This window comes from Heterodontus francisci, chromosome 26, assembly GCF_036365525.1.
Source record: "Heterodontus francisci isolate sHetFra1 chromosome 26, sHetFra1.hap1, whole genome shotgun sequence".
Taxonomy (NCBI): Eukaryota; Metazoa; Chordata; class Chondrichthyes; order Heterodontiformes; family Heterodontidae; genus Heterodontus; species Heterodontus francisci.
The window spans coordinates 21116405-21144085 of NC_090396.1; the positions used below are offsets into that span (position 1 = coordinate 21116405).

General features: G+C 43.3%; 1 protein-coding gene across 2 annotated transcripts in view; it reads left to right on the forward strand.

The window, feature by feature from the left end:
* spata20 (spermatogenesis associated 20) overlaps positions 1 to 27681 on the forward strand; it is a 452991-nt gene that overhangs the window by 59926 nt on the left and 365384 nt on the right. For both annotated transcript variants that reach the window (XM_068057905.1, XM_068057906.1), the window contains exon 8: positions 3049 to 3153. In XM_068057905.1, the coding sequence (XP_067914006.1) occupies positions 3049 to 3153 (105 nt within the window). The remainder of the gene's footprint in view (positions 1 to 3048; positions 3154 to 27681) is intronic.

A 27681-nucleotide genomic window follows, 5' to 3' on the forward strand; every position in this document is an offset into this window, starting at 1 on the left:
TCTCCCACAGTGCAACCAGCATCCTGGATCATGTGCTCAAATTTTGGTGTGGGTCACGTTCTGAGTGAGAAGTGAGAGTGCTACCAACTGAGTCAAGCAGGCATATTTCTACTTCTGCTTCTCATCCTTTCATCCTCCTGGCATTTCAGGGTGGAGCCAATGAAACAGTGTGTTCCCCTTGAAAGTCTGATTTTTGTATTTATTCGAAGGAGCGTCGGAGATCCCCTTTGAGACTTCAACTATAACAACTTGCATTTATATTGCATCTTTCACGTAGTAAAACATCCCAAGGTGCTTCATAGGAGTATTATCAAACAAAATTTGACACCGAGTCATCTAAGGGGATATTAGGACAGATGACCAAAAGCTTGGACAAAGATAGGTTTAACGAAGTGCCTTAAAGGAGAATAAAAAGGTGGAGAGGCTTAGGGCATGAATTTCAGAGCTTAGAGCCTAGTCAGCTGAAGGCGCGGTCACCAATGGTGGAGCAATTAAAATTGTGGATGCAGTAGAGTGCATCTTGGCTTGTAGGACGAGAATTTTTAAATTGAGACATTGGTGGACTGGGAGCCAATGTAGATCAGTGAGCACAGGGGTGTTGAGTGAATGAGGCTTGGTGCGAGTTAGGATCAGAATTTTGACTGAGCTCAAATTTATGCAGTGTGGAAGAAGGGAGGTCAGCCAGGAGAGCATTGGAATAGTCAGGTCTAGAGGTAACAAAGGGAGTGATGAGGTTTTCAGCAGCGGATGAGTTGAGGCAGGGGCGGAGTTGGGCAAAGTTACCAAGATGGTGATGGGTAGTCTTGGTGATGGAACGAATAATTGAATATGCTCATCTACAACACAAAGGTTGCAAACAATGTGGTTCAGTCTCCGACAGTTGCCAGGGAGAGGGATGGAGCAGAAGTTAGGGAATGGAGTTTGTGGCGGGGAACAAAGGAAATGGTTTTGGTCTTCCCAATATTTAGCTGGAAGAAATTTCTGCTCATCTGGTACCAGACGTTGAACACATAGCTTGTCAATTCAGAGACGTCAAGGACTTGTGTGAGGTGGTAGTGAAGTAGAGCTTGGGTATTGCCAGTGTTACATGTGGAAAATTGAATTGAAATTCCAGAGAATTGACAACCTACCCCAATCAGGCGGTGAGCAAATCCTAAATTTGCTGGAGGATGATGAGGAAGACGACAGTGTAGCACTAGATTCATAGCTTAAGGTCTTCATGAAGATTCATTCTTAACATTGGGCACTGTAAAAAGCAAGAGTACTTACAGAACCAAAGAGGGATAATTCACCTGGCACATGAGGCAGCCAAGAAAATTGGAGCAACACTGCTCCAACTCTATCTTGTTGCTCCTCCCTCGTCTTCCTTCCCATCGCAATCATTGCCAGGCCTATGGCTTCTGTGCTCCCTAAACCCAGCCCCATTCTTGAACCTCTCCCCACCTTCAAAAGCCTCCTTTGATCTCAAAATCTCATTTCCTTACCTCTGCTAACTACTTCTTCTTGTCCGTTCCTTTTGCCCTTCCCCCACCCCTTCCCCACCTGCCTTCCAAGGGAAATTTTGCTACATTGAAGGCTCTGATCAGCCAGTTGTTGAATAGACAATAGCCAACTGCAGTATCATGGCTACATCCATCGCCTCCGTTGACCGAAGAGTTCTCTCCCCTTGTTATCTGGCTCCAGAACTACTACTGTCAGAAAGCTCTGAAACATTGGGTCATGGCTTGTTTGTGTTACAGTTTCCATGGCAAGTCTTTGCAGAAGCCTCCTCATTATAGCATGTTAACCCTGGGGCAATGCAATAGTGGCTTTGGAGTCTGACAGTCATTGTAGAGTGCAGAGCGTACATGACCTACTTGCTAAGAATTAAGTTAACAGTCGGAGGACAGAGCTGGTATTTAATTATTGATGACCCTTTGATATTACAGAGCTGTTAATTGGCAGCGTTTCTGTGACATTGAGGCCCACCTGCTGCCAACTCAGCCCTGTGGCAGTGAGGGATGACTGTGGAGTTGGAATAAAATTATGTTCTCATCCCTCTCGTGCTCGCTGACCTATATTGGCTCCCTATCCATCAACACCTTGATTTTAAACTCCTCGTCCTTGTGTTCAAACCCCTACATAGCCTCACCCCTCCCTATCTCCGTGAGCTCTTTCAGACCCACAATCTTCTGAGGTTGCTGTGTTACTGCGATTCTGGCCTCTTGCATATCCCCAATTTTAATCGCTCCACCATTGGCGGCCATGTCTAGAGCTGCCAAGGCCCTGAGCTCTGGAATTTACTCCCTAAACCTCTCTGCATCTGTACCTCTCCTCCTTTAAGATGCTCCTTAGAACTCGACCTCTTTTGGCCAAGCTTTTGGTCATCTGCCCTTGTATCTCCTTCAGTGGCTCCATGCTAAGTTTTGTTTGGTAATGTTCGTGTGAAGCACCTTGGGATGTTTTACTACATTAAGGATGCTGTATAAATGCAAGTTGTTGTTGCAGCTGCTGCAGTTGCAATGTTCTGGAGGCAGCTGAATCTGTGGGACTGACTCCTAGCACAGAACATACGCATTCTAGAGGGCCAAGGGTGAAAATTCTAGCTAGTACCAGTGGACCATTTAAATATCTTTGCTTTTGACTGTATTTAATGTTTGCATCTGTGCCTGTTAGCGCTGGGCTGAAAGTGAGCTATCGGTTTTCCCATGTTGAGGTTGGCATCAGTCAGGCTCCAGCCCTAGGAAACCCCAGGTATTCTGGTGGCATTAGGCCACTGATAATCCAGTCTGTAAGAACATATTGCCCTGCCCTGGTTGTGGAGTTTTCTGCAAGTCTCTGATGTGGTGATGAGGAAGAAGGACTTGCATTTATGTCATGCGTTTCACAACCTCAGGTCGTCCCAGAGCATTTCGCAGCCAATGATGTACTTTTCAAGTATGGTCACTGTTGAAATGTGGGATAGATTTACATCGGAATGAGTTGTCTATTCAGGCAGTTGTGGGCTTTGATGTCAGCAGATACAGTGGATGCTTGTTTAAATGTTAATGCCGCTCTTCTCTCTGCCAGGGCTTCCATCGCTACTCCACAGATGGGAGGTGGCATGTTCCCCACTTTGAGAAGATGCTGTATGACCAGGGGCAGTTGACTGTGTCCTATACAGAAGCTTATCAGGTAAACTAAAAGAAAGAGAAAACTCCTTACACTTTCTCCCTGCACTTTTTCAGTATCTGTTGTAGGTGACATTTATGCTTATCAAAGTGAGCAATATTAATTTTGGGGACTGGAACGTGTCTCCATTTCGGGGCCAACCCTAACAAATACTCACAGGACTGGTACAGCATGGGTTTAATGCAGAGTAAAACTCACCTTGCACCATCCCCTCAAGCAGTCCTGAAGGAGATACAACACAGAGTAGATACAGAGTAAAGCTCCCTCTAAACCGTCCCATCAAACACTTCCAGGGCAGGTACATAACTAATTAGATATAGAGTAAAGCTCCCTCTACACTTTGCAGTGGAATAACTGAAGTGCTGTTAGCCAACCACCTCCAGGGACTCTGACCCCAGATTTGCATCACAAGTTTAAAGTCAGTATGATGCTGGAATCACTTAACCCTGAACATAAACTAGCCATCTAGGCCCTAAACTCTGAAATTCCCTCCCTACACCTCTCTGTCCCATGACCTTCTTCTCTTCCTTTAATGCCCTCCTTAAAATCTACCTCCTCAACCAAGCTAATGTCCTCCTTTGGCTGGTATCAATTCTGATTGATTACACCCTATGAAGTCCCTGGGAATGGCTTCCTACATTAAAGGTGCTATATAAATACAAGTCATTGTTATCTAAATGTAGCCCAAGAGAGCTTGCAAGCACCATTTATTCCAAATCTCAAAAAATCCTCAATCGCTTTCTCTGCCAAATATCTATCCCTCCTGAATTTGTGAGGCTATGCACTTCTGATCTGCTCAATACAGTCTTCAGTCTCAGTTAAAAAATACTTAACTCTATTATTTCTTTTAAAATTAGTGCAAAATGATTGTGTTATTAAAACTGGCAGGCCCCTATTAATGCCTTAGAAATTTGTGCTGCTGCACATTACTTCATTAGCCACAAGAGGGAGCGAGCAATACATGAATCCCAAAAAAGTAACTGAAGTGGGCCAACTCCAGAGGATGAGAATCTGCTACAACATTCGGTGCCTCCCGGGCTTTAACATATGGTTCTTAGTTACATTTTCTTAACGAAAGAAGATTTTATTTCAGATATTTTCCCTAAGCTTGTTTCATACAGTTCCCAAATGGCATCCCAACCAGTGCAATTGGAGGGTCACGTCTTGGTGGGTTGTGGGGACAAGAGTCAGGGTTTGGAACTTGTCATGCATGGGACAGTAGATAAGGATTGTGCTTCCAGTGCTGGATGGGCACTTGTGCTGCCACCTCTATGGCCCCAGTCAGAAACCTGTGTTGCCCCCCTGTATGGCCCCTGTGGCAGTCAGGGTCTCGTCCGGCCCCCATTCTTCAGGACAAACTTGCATCATAAAATCAGGAACTCATGTACTCCTCGCCAAGAAATGGCCCATTCACCATAGCTGGAAATCTCCATTTGCTGATTTAATGTGGCAAGACGCCTCATGCAATCTGTATGGTCCCACTGTTCCATATTCTGTCTCTGTACAGTCCCACTCTCCTGATAGTGTCTCTTGTCATGACCAAGGTAGGAGGAGTGCACTGTTAATTCAGTCGCTCTTCTCCACATGATATATTTAAATTTTCCCACTTATCGAATTGATCAATCATATATTTTACTTTCCCCCGGAATAAAGCACACCAACCAGGTTTCTTTAATAAATAACAAAATGATCCGTTTATTATAAACCGAGTCTGAACCAATAATGAAGCAAAGCATACACACAAATGGAAATATTAAAGCCCCTTATTTATTCCAGCCCTCATGCCCACACACATACGCAACCAGTTAACTGGGGAAAAATGAAAGGGATTATTGTTTATAGCTGTTACAAATAAATGAAAGGGATTAAAAAAAACCCACTTAGACTGAAAAGTAGGACGGGAGATGTCGTTTGTTTTGGTGAGGTGTCCCAAAGGCGAATAGGCGGCTGCCACTAGGATCTTCCCAGAACAGTCCCTTCCAGGCGATGTTGAAGATCAGTCTGTGTAGGCTTTCAAGAGATGCAACTACAGAAGGCTTCGCGTAGGTTTTACATTAGGTATGCAGCAACAAAGGTTTCAATTCTCACACATTCGATGCAAAGTTCCTTCAAAATGCAGGGTTTCTGCAAATGTGCAGATTTCTTCAGATACAGGAGGCAACAGGAAACATACTTCTCACAGGATTTGCTTTTCAACAGAAAGATGGGCTGGTTGGACTTCCTTCTGTTCTCCTGGCAGGTCAATAAGCAAACTCCAACTGACTCTGGCCAAAATTCAACGGGCTTTTTTCGCAGTTCAAAATGAAACTAAAATCTTTCCAGAAATAAGTCATATGACATCTATACATCCTGGCTTGTTACTTCTTTGCAAATACCCCTTCAGGTCAAAACACACCCTCTGCTGTGTTCTATGCAAACAGGCGCCTTCCAGTAAAACTTGTTTACATTCAGTCCAAACCTTCCGGTAACTTCTTTTAAGAAAAACATCCAAAGTTCAGCTTCTTCAAGATTCCATCATCCGTGGATCCCTTTCTGGTTATAAAATATAGATGCTCAAGTTTTAACAAAAAATTGGAAACCTTCATAACACTCTGTAGAATCCCACTGTCCTGATACTGTTTCTGTACAGTCCCACTATGATGCCATTGATTCTCTAGCCAGCGGAAAAGCCCCTGGGAAGGACAGCATTACCCCTGAAATAATCAAGAGTGCCAAGCCTGCTATACTCTCAGCACTACATGAACTGCTATGCCTGTGCTGGGACGAGGGAGCAGTACCTCAGGACATGCGCGATGCCAATATCATCACCCTCTATAAAAGCAAAGGTGACCGCGGTGACTGCAACAACTACCGTGGAATCTCCCTGCTCAGCATAGTGGGGAAAGTCTTTGCTCGAGTCGCTCTAAACAGGCTCCAGAAGCTGGCTGAGCGCATCTACCCTGAGGCACACTGTGGTTTTCGTGCAGAGAGATCGACCGTTGACATGCTGTTCTCCCTTCGTCAGATACAGGAGAAATGCCGCGAACAACAGATGCCCCTCTACATTGCTTTCATTGATCTCACCAAAGCCTTTGATATCGTCAGCAGACGTGGTCTCTTCAGACTACTAGAAAAGATCGGATGTCCACCAAAGCTACTAAGTATCATCACCTCATTCCATGACAATATGAAAGGCACAATTCAACATGGTGGCTCCTCATCAGACCCCTTTCCTATCCTGAGTGGCATGAAACAGGGCTGTGTTCTCGCACCCACACTTTTTGGGATTTTCTTCTCCCTGCTGCTTTCACATGCGTTCAAGTCCTCTGAAGAAGGAATTTTCCTCCACACAAGATCAGGGGGCAGGTTGTTCAACCTTGCCCGTCTAAGAGCGAAATCCAAAGTACGGAAAGTCCTCATCAGGGAACTCCTCTTTGCTGACGATGCTGCTTTAACATCTCACACTGAAGAGTGCCTGCAGAGTCTCATCGACAGGTTTGCGTCTGCCTGCAATGAATTTGGCCTAACCATCAGCCTTAAGAAAATGAACATCATGGGGCAGGACGTCAGAAATGCTCCATCCATCAATATTGGCGACCACACTCTGGAAGTGGTTCAAGAGTTCACCTATCTAGGCTCAACTATCACCAGTAACCTGTCTCTAGATGCAGAAATCAACAAGCGCATGGGAAAGGCTTCCACTGCAATGTCCAGACTGGCCAAGAGTGGGTGGGAAAATGGCGCACTGACATGGAACACAAAAGTCTGAGTGTATCAAGCCTGTGTCCTCAGTACCTTGCTGTATGGCAGCGAGGCCTGGACAACGTATGTCAGCCAAGAGCGACGTCTCAATTCATTCCATCTTCGCTGCCTCCGGAGAATACTTGGCATCAGGTGGCAGGACCATATCTTCAACACAGAAGTCCTCGAGGCAGCCAACATCCTCAGCTTATACACACTACTGAGTCAGCGGCGCTTTAGATGGCTTGGCCATGTGGGCCGCATGGAAGATGGCAGGATCCCCAAGGACACATTGTACAGCGAGCTCGCCACTGGTATCAGACCGACCGGCCGTCCATGTCTCCGCTTTAAAGACGTCTGCAAACGCGACATGAAGTCCTGTGACATTGATCACAAGTCGTGGGAGTCAGTTGCCAGCGTTCGCCAGAGCTGGCGGGCAGCCATAAAGGCGGGGCTAAAGTGTGGCGGGTCGAAGAGACTTAGCAGTTGGCAGGAAAAAAGACAGAAGTGCAAGGGGAGAGCCAACTGTGTAACAGCCCTGACAAACAAATTTTTCTGCAGCACCTGTGGAAGAGCCTGTCACTCTAGAATTGGCCTTTATAGCCACTCCAGGCGCTGCTTCACAAACCACTGACCACCTCCAGGCACTTACCCATTGTCTCTCGAGATAAGGAGGCCAAAGAAAGAAAGACAGTCCCATTGTACCTAATTCTGTCTCTGTACAATCCCACTGTCCATGATCGTGTCTGTGTACAGTCCCAATCATACTGTCTCTGTACACTGCCACCGCCCCTCATACTGTCACTTTACAGTCCCACTGTCCCTGATAGTGTGTCTGTGCAGCCCCACGCTCCCTCATTCTGTCTCTGTACAGTCCCACTCTCCCACATATTGTCTCTGTACAGCCCCACTGTCCTTATTCCGTCTCTGTACAGTCCCACCGTCCCTCATACTGTCTCTGTACAGATCCACTGTCCGCCATACTGTCTCTGTACAGCCCCACTGCCTACTGTCTTTGTATGCCAAAGTATAAATCGGGAAATAATGGAGGCATGTACTTTTAGTCTGCGTATTGACTGGTCAAATCAGAATGGCAGAGGTAACATGGAAGACGAATTTGTGGAGTGCATCAGGGATTGTTACTTAGAGCAATACGTTGCAGGAGGTGCGAGACAATATGATCGAATTCTTCGTCAAGATGGAGAGTGATGTAGTTGATTCTGAGACAAGGGTCCTGAATCTTAGTAAAGGAAACTACGAAGGTACGAGGTGCGAATTGGCCATGTCGGATTGGGAAATGTTACTGTGATGATAGTGGATAGGCAATGGCAAACATTTAAAGAGCGCATGGATGAATTGCAACAATTATTTATCCCTGTCTGGCACAAAAGTAAAACGGGAAAGGTAGCCAAACCATGGCTTACAAGGTTAAATTAGAGATAGCATTAGATCCAAGGAAGAGGCATATAAATTTGCCAGGAAAAACAACAGACCTGAGGATTAGGAGCAGCGTAGAATTCAGCAAAGGAGGTCCAAGGGATTGATTAAGAAGGGGAAAATAGAGTATGAGAACAAGCTTGCGGGGAACATAAAAACTGACTGTAAAAGTTTCTGTAGCTATGTGAAGAGAAAAAGATTGGTGAAGACAAATGTAGGTCCCTTACAGTCAGAAACAGGGGAATTTATTATGGGGAATAAAGAAATGGCTGACCAACTAAATGCATACTTTGGTTTTCTCTTCACAAAGGAGGACACAAATATCATACCAGAAATGTTGGGGAACAAAGGGCTTAGTGAGGGAGAGGAACTGAAAGAAATCAGTGTTAGTAGAGAAATAGTGTTGGGGAAATTGATGGGATTGAAGGCCGATAAATCCCAGGGCCTGATGGTCTGCACCCCAGAGTACTTAAGGAAGTGGCCCTAGAAATAGTGGATGCATTGGTGGTCATCTTCCAAGATTCTGTAGGCTCTGGAACTGTTCCTACAGATTGGAGGGTAGCTAATGTAACCCCACTACTTAAAAAGGGAGGTAGAGAGAAAGCAGGGAATTATAGACCAATCAGCCTGACGTCGGTAGTGGGGAAAATTCTAGAGTCCATTATCAAAGATTTTACAGCAGAGCACTTAGAGAGCAGTGGTAGAATTGGACAGAGTCAGCATGGATTTACAAAAGGGAAATCGTGCTTGACAAATCTACTAGAATTCTTTGAGGATGTAACTAGTAGAGTTGATGAGGGGGAGTCAGTGGATGTGGTTTATTTGGACTTTCAGAAATCTTTCGACAAAGTCCCACATAAGAGATTAGCGTGTTAACTTAAAGCGCATGGGATTGGGGGTAGTGTATTGCGATGGATAGAAAATTGGTTGGCGGACAGGAAACAAAGAGTAGGGGTAAATGAGTCTTTTTCCGAATGGCAGGCAGTGACTAGAGGGGTACCGCAGGGATCGTGCTAGGACCCTAGCTGTTCACAATATACATTAATGATTTAGATGAGGGAACTAAATGTAATGACTCCAAATTTGCAAATGACACAAAACTGGGTAGGAGGGTGAATTGTGAGAAGGATACAGAGAGGCTTCAGGGTGATTTGGACAAGTTGAGTGAGTGGGCTAATGCATGGCAGATGCAGTATAATGTGGATAAATGTGAGGTTATCCACTTTGGTAGCAAAAACAGGAAGGCAGATTATTATCTGAACGGCTATAAACTGAGAGAGGGGAATATGCAATGAGACCTGGGTGTTCCCGTACACCAGTCTCTGAAGGTCAGCATGCAGGTCCGACAGGCGGTGAAAAAGGCAAATGGTATGTTGCCTTCACAGTGAGAGGATTCGAGTACAGAAGCAGGGATGTCTTGCCTCAATTATACAGGGCCTTGGTGAGGCCACACCTGGAATATTGTGTGCAGTTTTGGTCTCCTTATCTGAGGAAGGATGTTCTTGCTATGGAGGAAGTGCAGCGAAGGTTTACCAGACTGATTCCTGGGATGGTGGGACTGAAGTATGAGGAGAGATTGAGTTGGTTAGGATTATATTCGCTGGAGTTCAGAAGAGTGAGGGGGGATCTCATAGAAACCTATAAAATTCGAACAGGACTTGACAGGGTAGATGCAGAAAGGATGTTCCCGATGATGGGGGAGTCCAGAACCAGGGGTCATAGTCTAAGGATACGGTGTAAATCTTTCAGGACTGAGATGAGGAGAAATTTCTTCACCCAGAGAGTGGTGAGCCTGTGGAATTCGCTACCACAAAAATCAGTTGAGGCCAAAACATTGTATGTTTTCAAGAAGGAGTTAGATATAGCTCTTGGGTCTAAAGGGATCAAAGGGTATGGGGCGAAAGTGGAAACAGGCTATTGAGTTGGATGATCAGCCATGATCAAAATGAATGGCAGAGCAGGCCTGAAGGGCCGAATGGCCTACTCCTCCTATTTTCTGTGTTTCAATTTCTATGACCTACCCGGGAACAGTCTATTGTATATCTAGTCATGTGTGTTGAGGTAGGATTAATAAGTGATATTGTCGTTAAGGATCCTCTCAGCAGTAGAGATCACAATATGGTTGAATTTCAAATTCAGTTTGAGGGTGAGCAACTCTGGTCTCAAGCCAGTGTCCTCAACATAAACACGGGCAATTACAGAGGTATGAAGAAAGAGTTGTCTAAAGCGGGCTGGGAAAATAGACTAAGGGGAAGGTCTGTGGATGAGCAGTGGCAGACATTTAAGCAGATGTTTCATAACGCTTAGCAATATTTTTCCCTGCCAAAAAGAAAGACTCGATGAGTAGGAAAGCCACCCGTGGTTGACAAAGGTGGTCAAGGAGAATATCCAATCAAAAACTAAGGCATACAAAGCGGCGAAAACTTGTGGTAGGCCAGAGGGTTGGGAATTTTTTAGGAACCAGCAGCGGATGACTAAAAAGCTTATCAAGGGGGAGAAAATTGATTATGAAAGTAAATTGGCAAGAAATATAAAAACAAATAGCAAGAGTTTCTATGGTATATAAAGAGAGAGTAGCTAAAGTGAGTGTCGGACCCTTGGAGGATGCAACGAGAGACTTGATAACGGGGAGCGGGGAAATGGCAGATAATTTAAACCAATATTTTGCAACGGTCTTCACGTTGGAGGACACTATAAACATTCCACAGGTATCAGATAAGCAAGGAGCTAATGGGAGGAAAGATCTTGTAACAGTCCCTATCACGAGGGGCGAAGTATTTGACAAACTAATGGGACTAAAGGCAGACAAGTCGCCAGGACCTGATGGCCTACATCCAAGGGTTTTAAAGGAAGTGGCTGCAGAGATAGTGGAGGTATTGGTCGTAATATTCCAGAACTCACTGGATTCCGGGAGGGTCCCACCAGTTTGGAAAACTGTGAATGTGCCGCCCCCGTTCAAGAAGGGAGAGAGACAAAGAAAAGGAAACTATAGGCCAGTCAGCCTAACATGGGTTATTGGAAAAATGCTAGAGTCCATTATTAAGGAAGAAATAGGACATTTAGAAAAGCTTAACACAATCAAACAGAGTCAACATGGTTTTGTGAAAGGGAAATCATGTTTGACAAATTTGCTAGAGTTCTTTGAGGATATAACAAGCAGAGCTGAGAAAGGGGAACCAGTAGATGTAGTGTATTTAGATTTCCAGAAGGCATTCGATAAGATGCCACATAAAAGATTATTGCACAAGATAGGAGCTCGCGGTATTGGGGGTAATGTATTAGCACGGATTGAGGATTGGTTAACTCACAGAAGACAGAGTCGGGATTTATGGGTCTTTTTCAGGTTGGAAAGACGTAACTAGTGGAGTGCCACAAGGATCAGTCCTAGGGCCTCAATTATTTACTATCTATATTAATGACGTAGAGGAGGTTCAGAGTGTAATATATTCAAATTTGCTTACTTTATAAAAATAGATGGGAGGGCATGTTGTGATGAGGACATAAGGAATCTGCATGGGGATATAGATAGTTTGAGTGAGTGGGCAAAAACTTGGCAGATGGACTTTAATGTAAGAAAGTGTGAGGTCATGCATTTTGGTAGGAATAATCAAAAGGCAGATTATTTAAATGGAGAGACACTCCAAAAAAGTGCAGCACAAAGGGATCTGAGTGTTCTTGTATGAAACACAAAGTTAGCATGCAGGTGCAGCAAGTAATTAAGAAGGCAAATGGAATTTTGGGCTTTATTGCTAGGGGATTGGAGTTTAAAAATAGGGAAGTCTTGTTACAATTGTACAAGGTGTTGGTGAGGCCGCACCTGGAGTACTGTGTCCAGTTTTGGTCCCTGTATTTAAGAAAGGATACACTGGCATTGGAGGCAGTTCAAAAGAGATTCACTAGGCTGATTCCTGGGATGAAGGGGTTGACTTATCAAGAACGGCTAAACAGGTTAGGCCTTTATTCATTAGAGTTTAGAAGAATGAGGGGTGATCTTATTGAAACGTCAAGATTCTGAGGGGGTTTGACAGGGTAGATGTTGAGAAGATGTTTCCACTCGTTGGGGTATCTTGAACTAGGGGACACTAGTCTCCTTATTCCGTCTCCATACAGCTCTCTCGTCTGAAGGTTAACAGTGAGCAATTTGTGGAAATGAATTAATTTTCCAAGTGATGTGCAGCTGTAGCTTGCTTTGGTGGAGAGTCAGCTCCAGGAAGCCAAACCCACATCACTGACGCCCCCAAATATATGCAGGTTAATTTTAGTGGGAACACATTGTGATTACAAACAAATGAGTGAGTGTTACATTTTAAGGCTTTTCTCTCATATTTCTGTAGTTCTTAAATGCTAAAGGTCTCTCACTGCTTACAAACCAGAGTGTGACTTTAAACAATCGACGCCAGGTGCTATAGTGCGTCCAAGGGCCAAGCAGGGAGCCATTGATAAACTGCAGAAAACTTGTTCTGGAAGGATAATGCTGGAGCCTATCTTTCCTCAGTTTCACATTTATTGTACATAGTCAAAGGATTACAAACATGTAGCTCCTCACTGCAACCCTCCACTCGTCTCAGTAAGTGTCTGCTTATAAGTGCTCATGTAACACCCTCTACCTGCATATAATCAGACAATTGATACACGATTAACAGATTAACAGCCATTACTGTTATTAGCTGACTCCATTGACACATGTGCCCTCATTTTCCTTGTCTTTGGACAGGGGAATAGCAAAACTATCAATCTGGTTTATGAAAAGTAACAATTAGATAGTAGCAGCAAAGCAGCGCAGCAGATTTCACTGAACTTTCAATGACATAGAATTACAGCATAAAAACAGACCAATCAGCCACACCAGCCTTTTCCCAGCTTGCTTTACCTCACCCTATCTGCATGTCCTATTCCTTGTTCCCTCATGTACTCATCAAGCTTTCCCCTTTAACTGACATCTCTTCCGACACAAAAGTAATAAGAACGACACTTTGCTGTTACTTCACTTTCTCGATATCCTAAGCCCGGACCAACATCAATAATAACACTTATATGTGAGGTTTCTTCTAACCATTGCAGACTTTTGGGGTTTGTCTTTATCTCAATGAATCAAGAACCGGCAGGAAAATAGCCAAATATTTCTCTCTCTCCATATCCCTGTGGAGACCGTGTGTAGGCTACCCACCCAAAGTGTAGACTGGGTCACTTGCATCTTAAGTTTCAGAAGCCTTTGTTGCTCAATCAAATTTAGCCTGACATCCTCATAATAGATGCTATTAATTTAAAGCATCTTAAAGTCAGAAGAGAGCAAGCTTCCAGTCAACACAGAATCTTTGAGAGTGCTTGCTTCCTGGTAATGAGCCTTGCTCTTCAAGGGGTTACTGTGGCTTAAATACAGAGCTGATTATAAATGCAGAGTCGCGCTTGGCTGCACCCTAACTCTGCGACCTCCCCCAGCCTGACAATTCTCCCACATCTGTGTGTTCCTCAATTCTGGCCCCTTGAGCATCCTGATTTTTAATCGCTGCACTATTAATGGCTTTGCCTTCAGCTGCCTAGGACCTATGCTCTGGACTTCCTTCTCTAAACCTCTCGGCCTCTCTACCACTTCTCCTTTTAAAAAGTCTTTTTAAAACCTACTTCTTTAACCAAGGATTTGGACACTGTCTTAAATAGTGGCTCAGTATCAAATCTTGTTTGATTATTGCTTCTGTGAAGTGCCTTGGGATGTTTTGCTATGTTAAAGGCACTATATAGGTGCAGGTTGTTGTTGCCTGCAGCAAACAACAACAGGATGCTTCGCTAAAGCTTCTATGTAAAAATTATATTGAGCTATACAATAATAAGTAGGACAAATTTGTGATTTCAATATAAAAAGGATGAAAAACTGCTGTTAATAAAAGCGGAAAGAGAATGTGGTGAAGCGTGTGAGGTCTAACAGGGCACTGAGCAATCCTGCACCACAGACAATCCGTTAGACATGAAACTCGACTCGGCCGCCAGCTTTACACATCGACATCTTCAACCAACTGGAACAAGGAGCATTAGCACAGTCCCTACCATCGACCTTACACAACCAAGCCTAGGGGAAATCCCTTTATCTCACTGAAAGAATCATTAAATCAGACATTACATTATCGCTGGTGAAGTGCTCTCCAGTGTTCCAGAAGAGGTCTCCACTCAGCAGTGAGGCTGGATGTAATCAAGGGGAAAGGACTCTAGATGTTAACCATCGGAACTTTGAAAATAATACAAACCGAGACCAAAGAGGAGATTTTAACTCCTTCCGCCCGATGGAATTTTGGGTAGTAGTGGACTTAAAATGGAGCAGGTGGGCTTTTCAGCCCTGTTCCCCTTCTGCCACCATTCTTCCCCGAGGCCTCATTCGTCTATGCAAACTGAAGGCCTACGATTCTCATCAGACCCCGATGCAACTTTAACTGCCTACTGGGCAGAACATGCACAGTGGATACTCCGCTCAGTAAAACCTGGTGGTACAGCAGGGGCGACCTGCATCAGTTTTATAATCATTTGTTTGGTGGATCAGGAATCATAGAGTGCAGAGGGAGGCCATTTGGCCCGTTGTGCCTGTACCGGTTCTTTGAAAGATTAGTGCCACTACTCCGCTCTTTCGCCGTAAATGTTTCCTTTTCATGTATGTATCCAATTCCCCTTTTGAAAGTTACTACTGGATTAGGTGTCTCTGTGATTTTCAGCAGGGCCCAGCTTGGTTCACAGCCAGTCCTCAAAGAGTGTATTCTAGCCAGAAACGCCTCCTCAGTGACACAAACTCCAGATTTATATCATAATTTGTAGGAAAAGTTTCTTCATGTTAATCAGGAATGAAGTGCAGAATTAATGATTAATATTTAATGAGGCCTGTGATACCTTTTGCTCATACTGCACTCTGCTTGTCACAGTAATTGTTAGAAGGTTCTCCATATCACAGAACCCAGCCAGCTAACGGTTCAGTTTTATTTTAGATTGCTTTGGACTTCAGGAACATTCACAGTTAAACTTGAAAGAATCATAGGCTTTCACTGGGTTTAGTTTCATTGAGGCATGACCAGAACGAATACAAATTAGTTCTGAGGGAAAAAGTTAGGGCACAATACCCAAAGGCAGCACAATTATTCTGACAGTGATATCTCTGAACTGCAAAGCTCTTCTCATCCAAATCAGTTTCTCTACTTGTCTCTTCATGGTATTGAGTCACATCAGCTTGTGACGCCACCTGGTGTTGTACAAGGCTATGGTGCTCTGTGTAGAGTATTACCAGAGTATGGTGTCACGTAGTGTTGTCATACCAGTCTATGGTTCTCCGTGGTGCCCACATAAGACAGTCTTCAGTGGCCAAGTGCAAGCATAGTATTGACGGGCAGTTCAGCTGTAAGGGCCATCAGAACCATGTCTGAACCTGCCCTTATCTAGTGTACAAACTTTCCAGCAGGCAGTGTGAGATGGTGGTCAGGAGAGTTAGCTGTGGCTGATTTCCCTGTCCCCACCAGCCAGTGTGCACGAAGGTAGATTATAGCACCATACCACAGCTGAGGAGAGCAATTATTTATTGGGAATATGAATTTGGAGAATTACATATTGCATAGCATTCAGAGCAGAAAAATGGGCCATTTGGCCCAGCTAGTCAATGCCAGTTTTTATGCTCCATGTCAGCCTTCTCCCAGCTCACTTCATCTCATCCGATCAACGTAACCTTCAATTCTTTTCTCCCTCTTGTACTTACCTAGCTTCCCTTTAAATGAGTATATGCTATTCACCTCCGTTCTCTCAACATATAGAATTTTCTTCTGAATTCTTTATTGAATGACCCAATAATAGAGTTTTTATTAATAATAGGTATAGAATGACATTGGGTGTACACTAAATGGTGGCATTTGTCAATATGGATTCAGACATGACTCTCAGTTGGTGGTAAGCAGATGGTTCTCTCTGAAAGCTGCTTGTTTGTGTTAGAATATACTAAATTGTAGCTTATATAATAGCAATGGTAATATGCTCGAGTTCAACTTAGTGTTTGAAAGGGCGATACGTGAAACGGTTACTAAGATTCTAGATTTAGGTAAGGCTGACTTCAATGCAATGAGACAGAGACTGTTCATAGTAAACTAGGCAAATCTGTTAATGGGTAAAACGACAGGATTAGTTCAAAAAAAAGTTGGTGATATGGAACCAATTTCTATCCTTAAGGGGCAAGAGCACTACTTGCCAAATAAAAACAGTCATGGACAACTCAAGAGGTAAGAGACAACATAAATCTAAATGAAAAAGCATACAAAAACACAAAGAATGGCACAGATCCTGGAGATTAGGAAAAATACAAAGAACAGCAAAGGGTGACGAAACAGATAGTAAGAGCTACAAAAAGGGAGTATGAAAAGAAATGTACAAGAGATACCAAAATCAACACAAAACATTTTTACAATTATATTGTAAGGTATAAGGCAGTCAGGAGCAGTGTGGCTCCGCTGAAAACTGATCACAGCGATGTTGTCAATGAAAATAAGGAAATGGCCGACATGTTGAATAATTACTTTGTCAGTATTGTCATGCAGGCCCCCACCTGCCAAGAATGAGGCACACATTATTTCACCACATGAACAGTAAAACTTAAAATTGCTGCTGGGAAGAAAAGATGGTCTAGCACAAGGAATTGCCAGGGCCATTGCCAGAAAGACCTTTTTTGCATACTAGCAGACAGTGTTGGAATAAAGGACCCAGTTCCTGCTTCCCCAATACACACACCACCTGGTCAGACCAGTTTAGTCACATGACTAACTGGCGGTTGGAGTTTTTTGAATTTGAACTTACCACAGAGTTTTAAAACTCAGAAAGCTGTTTGCTCCTGGACTGAAAAGATCTCTTTCCTGTCTGCTGTCATCTTTCTCATGGAACTGAAGACCCATCGAAGATGCATGAACCCCAAGAGAGAAAATTCTCCGACAGTGAACAAAGTTTAAGAAGGATACTGGGCCCCAGTGAAAAGCAAGACTCCTTACAAAAGGACTACAGTGAGCTCGAAGCACAGTAAAAACCCCTCTTCAGAGATTGCCTCAAACTTTTTTTACTTTATTTTTCTTCTCTTTTCTGTCCCTATTTGCATGTGCGTATTACATATGCATGCTAGTGTGGGCTGCGGCGTGTATCTGTAGGCGTTTACCATATTAAAGTTTAAGTTTTAATAAATTTCACTTCTTTAAACCTGAGAAAACCTGTTTGTGCTCATTTCTTAGCCTTATAATTGGAAAGCGGTGAACAAGGATTCACCAAGGGGAGCTCAAAACACTGCGTGTTTAAAAATTAAATCCTGTTACAGTAAGACCAGATGAAGACAGTAAAAGACTCCTAGACACCTTTCTCACCTGGTCATAACAGTATTTATAGTGGAGGAAGAGGTCAGCATGTCGGAAATCCCAAGAAAACTATTATTGAATCAGGGACAGAAACACAAGAAATCGGAGCAGGAGTAGACCATATGGCCCGCTCCGCCATTCTATCTCTCCAAGCCTTAAATGTATTCAACGATGGAGCATCCACAACCCTCTGGGGTAGATAATTCCAAAGATTCACAACCCTTTAAGTGCAGTAATTTCTCCTCATCTCAGTCCTAAATGATCAGGCCCTTATCCTTAGTCTGTGCCCCCATGTTTTAGATTCCCCGACCAGCAGAAACAATCTCTCAGCGTCTACCCTTCCCAGCCCCTTCTGAATCATGTATGTATCAATGAGATCGCCTCTCATTCTTGTAAATACCAGAGAATACAGTCCCAATTTACTCAGCCTTTCATCATAGGACAACCCCCTTAACCCAGGGACCAATTTATTGAGCCTTCCCTGTACCACCTCCAGTGCAAGTATATCCTTTCTTAAATATGGAGACCAGAACTGTACATAGTACTCCAAATGTGGTATCACCAAAACCCTGTACAATTGTAGCAAGACTTCTTTATTCCTGTACTCCAAACCCCTTGCAATAAAGGCTAACATGCCATTTGCCTTCCTAATTGCTTGCTGTACCTGCATGCTAACTTTTTCTGTTCCTTGCACGAACGCACCCAAGCCTCTTTGAATAGCAACATTTACAAGTCTCATACCTTTTAAAAAAAAAATTCTGCTTTTCTATTCTTAGGACCAAAGTGAACAACTTCACATTTCCCTACATTATACTCCATTTGCCATCTTGTTGCCCACTCACTTAACCTGTCTGTATCTCTATGCAGCCTCTCTGTGTCCTCCCCACAACTTACCTTTACACCTACCTTTGTATCATCATCAAACTTAGATACATTACTCTCTGTCTCTCCATCCAAGCCATTGATAGAGATTGTAAATAGCTGAAGCCCCAGCATTGATCCTTGCGGCACTCCACTATTCATTGCCTGCCAACTTGAAAATGCCCCATTTATGCCCACTCTTTGCTTTTATCCATGCTAATATATAATAATGTTTGTTTCATCATTTTATTTTACCATGTGCCTGCCTTAAACTTGGTTTTTCATCTTTGTGCTTTTGGCTAGAGCTGTTCATTATTCTGTCATTAATACACTCTGTGCACGAATGCTTTGTCTTTCACCACACCATTAGCACACTCTCTGCCTTTGCCCCATGACCTCCTTGTCAGTTAATCTCTCCAGCCCTCAGTCCTATCACACACCTTACCTTTTATTCTCTTTCCCCCTCCCCACCCCTGCTTTACTTGCTTAAAACCTACACTTCTAACCTTTGCCAGTTCTGATGAAAGGTCACCGAGCTGAAATGTTAACTTTGCTTCTCTCTGCACAGATGTTGCCAAACCTGCTGAGTATTTCCAGCACTTTCTGGATAACTTCGCATTTATTCACATTATATTCCATCTGTGACGTTCTTGCCCATTCACTTAGCCTGTCCAAATCCCCTTGAGGCCTCTTTGTATCCTCCTCACAGCTTACATTCCCACCTAGTTTTGTGTCATCAGCAAATTTGGAAATATTACATTTGGTGCCCACATCCAAATCATTCATGTAGATTGTGAACAGCTGTGGCCCCAGCACTGATCCTTGCGGTACCCCACTAATAAGAGCCTGCCATCCTGAGAATGATCTGTTCATATCTGCTCTCTGTTTTCTGTCTGTTAACCAATTCTCAATCCCAATCCCATGTGCTCTAATTTTGTTTACTAACCTCCAGTGTGGGACCTTATCAAAATCCTTCTGAAAATCCAAATACACCACATTCACTGATTTTCCTTTATCTGTGCTACAAGTAACATCCTAAAAAAAACTCCAACATGTCAAGCATTATTTCCTTTTCATAATTGCATGTAGACCCTGCCCAATCATATCATTGTTTTTTAGATGTCTAGTTATCACATCCTTTATGATGGATTCTTACATTTTCCCTACTACTGATGTCAAACTAACAGATCTGTAGTTCCCTGTTTTCTCTCTTGCTCCCTTCTTAAATAGTAGGGTTACATTTTCTACTTTCCAGTTTGCAGGATCTTTTTCAGAAGCTGTAGAGTTTTGAAAGATAACTCCTAATGCATTCGCTAATGCATCCACTATTTAGCCACCTCCTTCAACACTCTGGGATGTAGCTCTTCTGGTCGAGGGGGTTTATCAATCTTCAATCCCATTAATTTTTTGAGTACTACCTCTTTATTAATATTAATTTCTTTCAGTTCCTCATTTTCACAAGTCCCTTGGTTCCCTCGTATTTCAAGGAGATTTTCTGTATCTTCCTCCGTGAAGACAGACGCAAAGTAATTGTTTAGCTTCTCTGCCATTTCCCTATGCTCCATTATAAATGCTCCTGTCTCCGCCTATAATGGACCCACATTTGTCCTTGCTAATCTTTTCCTTTTCACATACTTAAAGAAGCTTTTCAGTCTGCCTTTATGTTTCTCGCTAGCTTGCATTCATCTTCTCTTTTCCCTTTCTTTATCAGTTTCTAGGTCATCCTTTGCTGGATTCTAAATTGCTCCAAATCCTCAGGCTTACCACTTTTTCTGGAAACCTTATAAGCCACTTCCTTTGATCTAATGCAATCTTTAACTTCTTTTGTCATCCACAATTGATTCATCTTTCCTGTTTGTTTTTTGTATCTTAGAGGAATGTATATATGTTGCAGACCATGTAATATTTCTTTAAATACTAGCCATTACCTTTTTAACGTCAAATCTTTGTGTATTTTCCCTTTCCACCATAGCCAACTTGCTCCTCATACCTTCATAGTTTCCTTTGTTCAGATTTAAAACCCTAATTTCAGAATGAACGATATCACTTTTTAACTTGATGTAAAATTCTATCATATTATGGTCACTATTTCCCAAAGGCTCCTTTACAGCAAGGTTATTAATTCGCCCTTTGTCATTGCATAATACTAAATCTAAAATCGCCTGATCCCTGGTTGGTTCTTCAATGTACTACTCCGGAAATCCATCTGGTACGCACTCCAGGAATTCAACCTCCACAGCATTAGTACTGATTAGGTTTACTCAGTTTATTTGTAAATTGAATTCACCCATTATTACTGGATTGCCCATGTTACATGTAACTCTAATTTCCTGATTTATACCATGCCCCATATCCAGGGGAACTTAAACAGTGGAATAGAGGACATCTGAGGAGAAAGGGCAAAGTATGGCAGTGGTTGGCCAAGGATAAGGGTGCACAATGAGAACCTCTCTACAGAGTCACCACCCACGAGAGACATAGAAAAAAATATTAATAATGGCACTAAAGAATTACAAATCTCCAGGACCAGATGGTTTCCATCCCAGGGTTTTAAACGAGTAGGTGAAAACATTGCAGATGTCCTAACTATAATCTTCCGAAGTTCTCTTGACTTGGCAACCATTCCTTTAGTTTGCAAAGCTGTGCACGTCACTCCACTATTTAAGAAAGGTGAGAGATGGAAACTGGGGAATTATAGACCAATTAGCCTAACATTTGTTGTTGGGAAATGACTAGAGTTTATAATTAAGGATAGAGTGACTGAACATCTTGAAATGTTTCAGCTGATCAGAGAGAGCCAGCATGGTTTTGTAAAGAGTGTAGGTCATGTCTGATGAACCTGATTGAATTTTTGAAGAGGTGACTAAAGTAATGGACAGGGGCATGTCTATGGATGTTATTTAAATGGACTTCCAAAAGCCATTTGATAAAGTCCCTCAAAAGAGACTGTTTACTTAAGTTGAAGCTCATGGAATTGAAGTTAGATTGATAATCAGGTTTGGAGATCGGCTAAGCAGCAGGACACAGAGCCTGGAGGTAATGGGCAGGTATTCGGATTGTCAGAATGTGGCTAGTGATGTCCCACAAGGATCTGTGTTGGGGCCTCAACTATTCATTGTGACTTAGATTATGGCATAGGAAGCTACATATCCGAATTTGCTGATGGACACAAAGCCAGCATTGTAAGCAGTGTAGATGGAAGCATAACATTACAGAGATATTGATAGATTAAGTGAATGGGTAAAACTGAGAGAGTTGATTTCAATGTAGGCAAATGTGCGGCCATCCACTTTGGACTTAAAAAGGATAGAACAGAGTACTTTTTAAATGGCGAAAGATTAGAACTAGTGGAGGTCCAAAGAGACTTTGGATTTCAGGTACATGGATGATTAAAATGTCATGAACAGGTACAGGAAGCAATCAAAAAGGCTAATGGATTGCTGACCTTTATATGTAGAGGACCAGAATACAAAGGGGTAGACGTTATGCTTCAGCTATACAAAGCTTTGCTTAGACCACGGCTGGAGTACTGTGAGCAGTTCTGGACACCACACCTTAGGAAGAATATATTGGCCTTAGAGGGAGTGCGGCATAGATTTACCAGAATGATACCTGGACTCCAAGGATTAAATTATGAGGAGCGATTGTAAACTAGGTTGTATTTCCTGTAGTTTAGAAGGTTAAAGGTGGCGGGTGGAGAATTTGATCGAAGTTTTAAAGATATTAAGGGGAACAAGGTAGATGGAGCGAAACTGTTTCTGCTAATTGAGTCCATTACTGGGGACCATAGTCTAAAAATTAGAACCAGACTGTTCAGGAGTGAAATTAGGAAACACTTCTTCACACAAAGGGTGATGGATGTTTGGAACTCTCTTCTGCAAGCAGCAATTAATGCCAGGGCAATTGTTAATTTTAAATCAAGAGATTGATGTATTTTGGTAACCAAAGATATTAAGGGATCTGGGAAAAAGGCGGGGATATGGAGTTAGGTCACAGATCAGCCATGATCTCATTGAATGGCGGAACAGGCTTGAGGGGCTAAATGGCCCACTGCTGTTTCTATGTAGTTAATTGTCCAGTTTTGAAAAAAGCCCTGATGCTCAGGGAGCAGGTACACTGCCACTTTTGATAGCTCTGCTTTGCAGCAATGTGAGAGTGATGGAATGACTGTGGTCTGACTCTGGAGAAACACTGCAGTGAGATCTCCCTGGAAGAGGGATCCCTTTGGGCTTAACAGCTCCAAGGTGTTACCAGGAACATATGAAAAGGGGAAAGTCAGTCAGCCCTTGCGCTGTTGCGCATTGTATTAGATCCTGGTTGATCTGTGCTTTAACTCCATGTTCATGCCTTTGCTCCATAATCCATTGGTACCCTTAAAAATGTATCCATCTCAGTCTTAAAAATATCAATTGACTATCCTCCCACCCCCGCATCATCCTCAGCTTTTTGAAGAAGAGCTTTCTCGGTTTCTACTGCCCACTGTGTGAAGCGTTTCCTGATTTCGCACCTGAACGGCTCAGCTTTCACATTAAGATTGTGTCCCTTTTTGTAAATTCCTCACCAGAGGAAATATTTATTCTGCATCTGCCCTTGGAATCCTTTTGTCATTTTAAATACCTGTTTTTAAATCCCATTTTAAATTAGATCACCCCACAACCATCAAAACTCAAGAAAGTACAAAACAAGTTTATGCAACCTGCTCTCATAATGTAGCCATTATAGGCTGTTATGACTGAACTGGGAGTAATGTACTGTCAATTCAGTCCCATTACTCTACAGGTCACAGCATATTATTAAAGTTTCCTACCTACTGGAAATTAGCCAAACTATATACTTTATTTACCCCCAGAATAAAACACACCAAACCAGGGATCTTTAAACAACAACAAATTAACTATTTACTAATAAACTAAATCTTAAATAATATTGAGATAAATCTATGTACAAAAAGACTTTATAAGTTCTTATTCTCCTAACCCTCATGCACATACACACGTACATTCAAAAAGCAACCGGTTCTAAATTATGTTTTTAAATTAGAGCTATTTCTTATGAATAATAAAACAACTGGGTTGTAAGTCCTGGTTGGTTATTTTCCCGGATCAATGAGCTGTCCCAGAGTCGAATAGTCAGATGCCACTCAAAGTCTCCAGGCAAGTTAATGAACAGTCAGTAATAGATTTTTTAGATTTTTTTTGAGATTTAGAGATACAGCACTGAAACAGGCCCTTCGGCCCACCGAGTCTGTGCCGACCATTAACCACCCATTTATACTAATCCTACACTAATCCCATATTCCTACCACATCCTCACCTGTCCCTATATTCCCCTACCACCTACCTATACTAGGGGCAAATTATAATGGCCAATTTACCTATCAACCTGCAAGTCTTTTGGCTGTAGGAGGAAACCGGAGCACCCGGAGGAAACCCATGCAGACACGGGGAGAACTTGCAAACTCCACACAGGCAGTACCCAGAATTGAACCCGGGTCGCTGGAGCTGTGAGGCTGCGGTGCTAACCACTGCGCCACTGTGTGTTCAAGGCACTTTGGCTGCCGTGGACGTCACACAGATCTTTCAACAAGGAGTATAACAACAGGTCTACTTAGATTTTGAATTAGCAGTCTATCAGTAGCAACTTTACTGAGAATTCCAGAACTCCCAGAAACACAAGAGACAACAGAAAGTCACTCCTGAGGCAGAGGTTTCTTAGAGACGGGAGTAAAAAGAAATTTGCTACCTCCAGTAATGCAAAGATTCCTTTCCAGGGGTCTTTTTCTCTTTAGGCGAAACACAGCCTGTAGGCCAATCTAGATTTTTTGCTGAGAGAGACACAAATCCTTCCTTCAAGGAGAGCACGCTTCTCTGGTCTGCCAGATCAAACCGGTTTTAGCCAGTCTTTACACACAGTCAAACTGATACAATACAGCATGTGACCACATCTCTCTTGTTGCTTAGGAAACAGGCTTTTAACTCACACACACTGTCTTCAGAGAGACAAACAACTCTCAGTCTTAAAGGCACACAGACCCCCTTTAGTTTTGAAACAACAAAAAAAACTTCCATGACAAGTCCAGTATCGTTCTGGTGAATCTGCCCTCCAAGGCCAATATATTCTTCCTGAAGTCCGCCTGAGAGGGCAGACGTCTCATCCAAAAGATGGCACACCTGATAGTGCAGCACTCCCACAGCACTGCACTGGAGTGTCAGCCTAGATTTTGTGCTCAGTGGAACTTGAACCCACAAACCTCTGACTCAGAGACTGCTACCATGGCGAGAATCAGACTTGCAGTTCACGAAACAGCCCGACATCAGTATCTCTGGTATGATTATGGCCTTAAACAACTTCCAGCTGCAGAGCCTGCTTTACTTTCTCCTGTTGTCTTTGAATGACAGCTGGAACTATTTCTGGAGAGTGGTTTTAAAAAGCATTAATCAGGTAGTAATGTGGTGAAATCAATAAGTGACAGTTTCAGAAAATGAGAATTCACTGGAGACTTGAGCCACTTATTCTTTGTACTGCTTATCTTAGAAAATAATGGCAGACACCAATCTCATTACTTCTCCCCAAAGTGTCCCTGGGAGTTGAGTGTAATCAGGCGTCATTCATTAACCTTCCCCTGGATAAACCTGAAAGTTGTCAGTCTTCGAAATAAAAGCATTTGTTTTTCTCTCTATTGGCGGTGTTCTGAGTTGGCTCACTAGCTGATACCACTCTGATGCTCAGAGAAGTGAAGATCTTCTTTTGCAGGTTGAGTAATTAGGTAGATATTTATTTGGCCCTGCTTTTGTGACAAAGCAGTTTTATTGGGTGGTTTTTTGAGTTTGGCAAGGTGAGGGATAATAGTGCTGGGGAGTGGAACACTTCCCATTTCTCACACTCGGTAGGATTTTGAGCCCTTGCCAGGGCCAGGAATGGAGACGGGCAGAAGCTAACAATAGCCCCATTGGCCGGCGTGCTGATTCCCTGACTCCATCCCGCTCCCGGGCCATTTTTGTGGAGGCGGGATGGGGCGGCGGCAGAGCTTCCTGCTGCACACGGTGGGTTGCCGAGATGGCAAATTAACGGCTGCTTAAGGCCAATTAAAGGAGGCACACTGGGATTTTTCACTCATTCTCCAAGTTCCCAATGGCAGTGGGGGCCAGTTTAGGTGCCTGGAGGCGGCCTCCTGCTACAAGACATTGTGGTTGGGGCGGGGAAGGTGGGTGTGGGGGGCACGCGGTGTGGCCACTGCTCCAAGCAGACCTAGAGATCCTCCCTGTCTTCCTGGATGCTGCAACAGCCACAGACTGCCCTGTAGAGGGGCTTCACCAACACAGTGGGGGCTTGGCTGCAAAAAACATTTTTAAATTTAAATTTTAAGAAGTTGGAGAATCTCGAATTGCTCTCTCCCTTGCTTACCTTCCATTGCAGTCTGCTGCTCCTTTCAAGTTGGAATGCCTCTGATTGGCCTTCCAGCTTTAAGAGCCCACTGTCTTTAATTGGACAGCGAGCCCATTCTCTGGCCATTAATTGGTCGCCCTGGAGCAAATCACAATGAGTGACTGGTTCCCACAAAATATAGTCATCTGACCCATATTTCAGCCTGATGGTGGGGTCTAGAAGCCTGCAGGGAAAATCTTGCCCTTAGTGTCTGTATGAAATACTTCAAGATCAGGCATAGAATGGGTTAGAATAAAGCTGCCTCTGCACTGCCATTGAGTACTTCCAGGACTATAGCATAGGTTAGTTCCAATGTAAAGCTTCCTCTATGCTGTGCCATCAAGCACTATCAGTTCAACGATAGAATGGGTTAGATGCATAATAAATCTTCATTGAGGGTAGTTCTATGTTGTAGAGGAGTATAGAAAGTAGGGGAGTACTTAATAAAAGTAATTAGGAGAGCGAAGAGGGGGCATGAAAAATCACTGGCAGACAAGATAAAGGAAAATCCTAAGGCATTTTATAAGTATGTTAAGGGCAAGCGGATAACCAGGGAAAAAGTGGGGCCCATTAGGGATCAAAGAGGCAATCTGTGTGTGAAGCCGGAGGACATAGGTGAGGTTTTGAATGATTACTTCTCATCTGTGTTCACTATGGAGAGGGACAATGTAGGTGTAGTGATCAGGGAGGGGGATTGTGATATACTTGATCAAATTAGCATTGAAAAGGAGGAAGAATTAGCTGTATTAGCGGGCTTTAAGGGCCAGGATGAGATGTGTCCCAGGCTGCTATGTGAGGCAAGGGAGGAGATAGGGGCTCTGACACAAATTTTCAAATCCTCTCTGACCACAGGAGAGGTACCAGAGGACTGGAGGATAGTGAATATGGTACCATTATTCAAGCAGGGTAGCAGGGATAAACCAGGTAATTATAGGCCTGTGATTCAAAGTCAGCGGTAGTGAAATTATTGGAAAAAATTCTGAAAGATAGGATTAATCTCCACTTGGAGAGGCAGGGATTAATCAGGGATAGTCAGCATAGCTTTGTCAGGGGGAGATTGTGTCTAACAAACTTGATTGAATTTTTCGAGAAGGTGACCAGATGTGTTGATGAGGGTAAAGCAGTTGATGTAGTCTACATGGACTTCAGTAAGGCTTATGATAAGGTCCCGCATGGGAGGTTGGTTAAGAAGGTAAGAGCCCATGGGATCCAGGGTAATTTGGCAAATTGGACCCAAAATTGGTTTAGTGGAAGCAGGCAGAGGGTGATTGCCGATGGTTGTTTTTGCGATTGGAAGCCTGTGACCAGTGGGGTGCCGCAGGGATCGGTGCTGGGACCATTACTGTTTGTAGTGTACATTAATGATCTAGACGTGAATATAGTAGGTACAATTAGTAAGCTCGCAGACGATACAAAAATTGGTGTCGTAAATAGTGCGGAGGAAAGCCTTAGATTACTGGACGATATAGATGGGCAGAGCAGTGGCAGATGGAGTTTAATCCTGAGAAATGTGAGGTGATGCACTTTGGGAGGACTAACAAGGCAACGGAATATACAATGGATGGTCGGACCCTAGGGAGGTCAGAGGGACCTTGGAGTGCTTGTCCATAGATCACTGAAGGCAGCAGCATAGGTAGATAAGGTGGTTAGGAAGGCATACGGGATACTTGCCTTTATTAGCCGAGGCATTGAATATAAGAGCAGGGAGGTTATGATGGAGCTGTATAGGACATTGGTT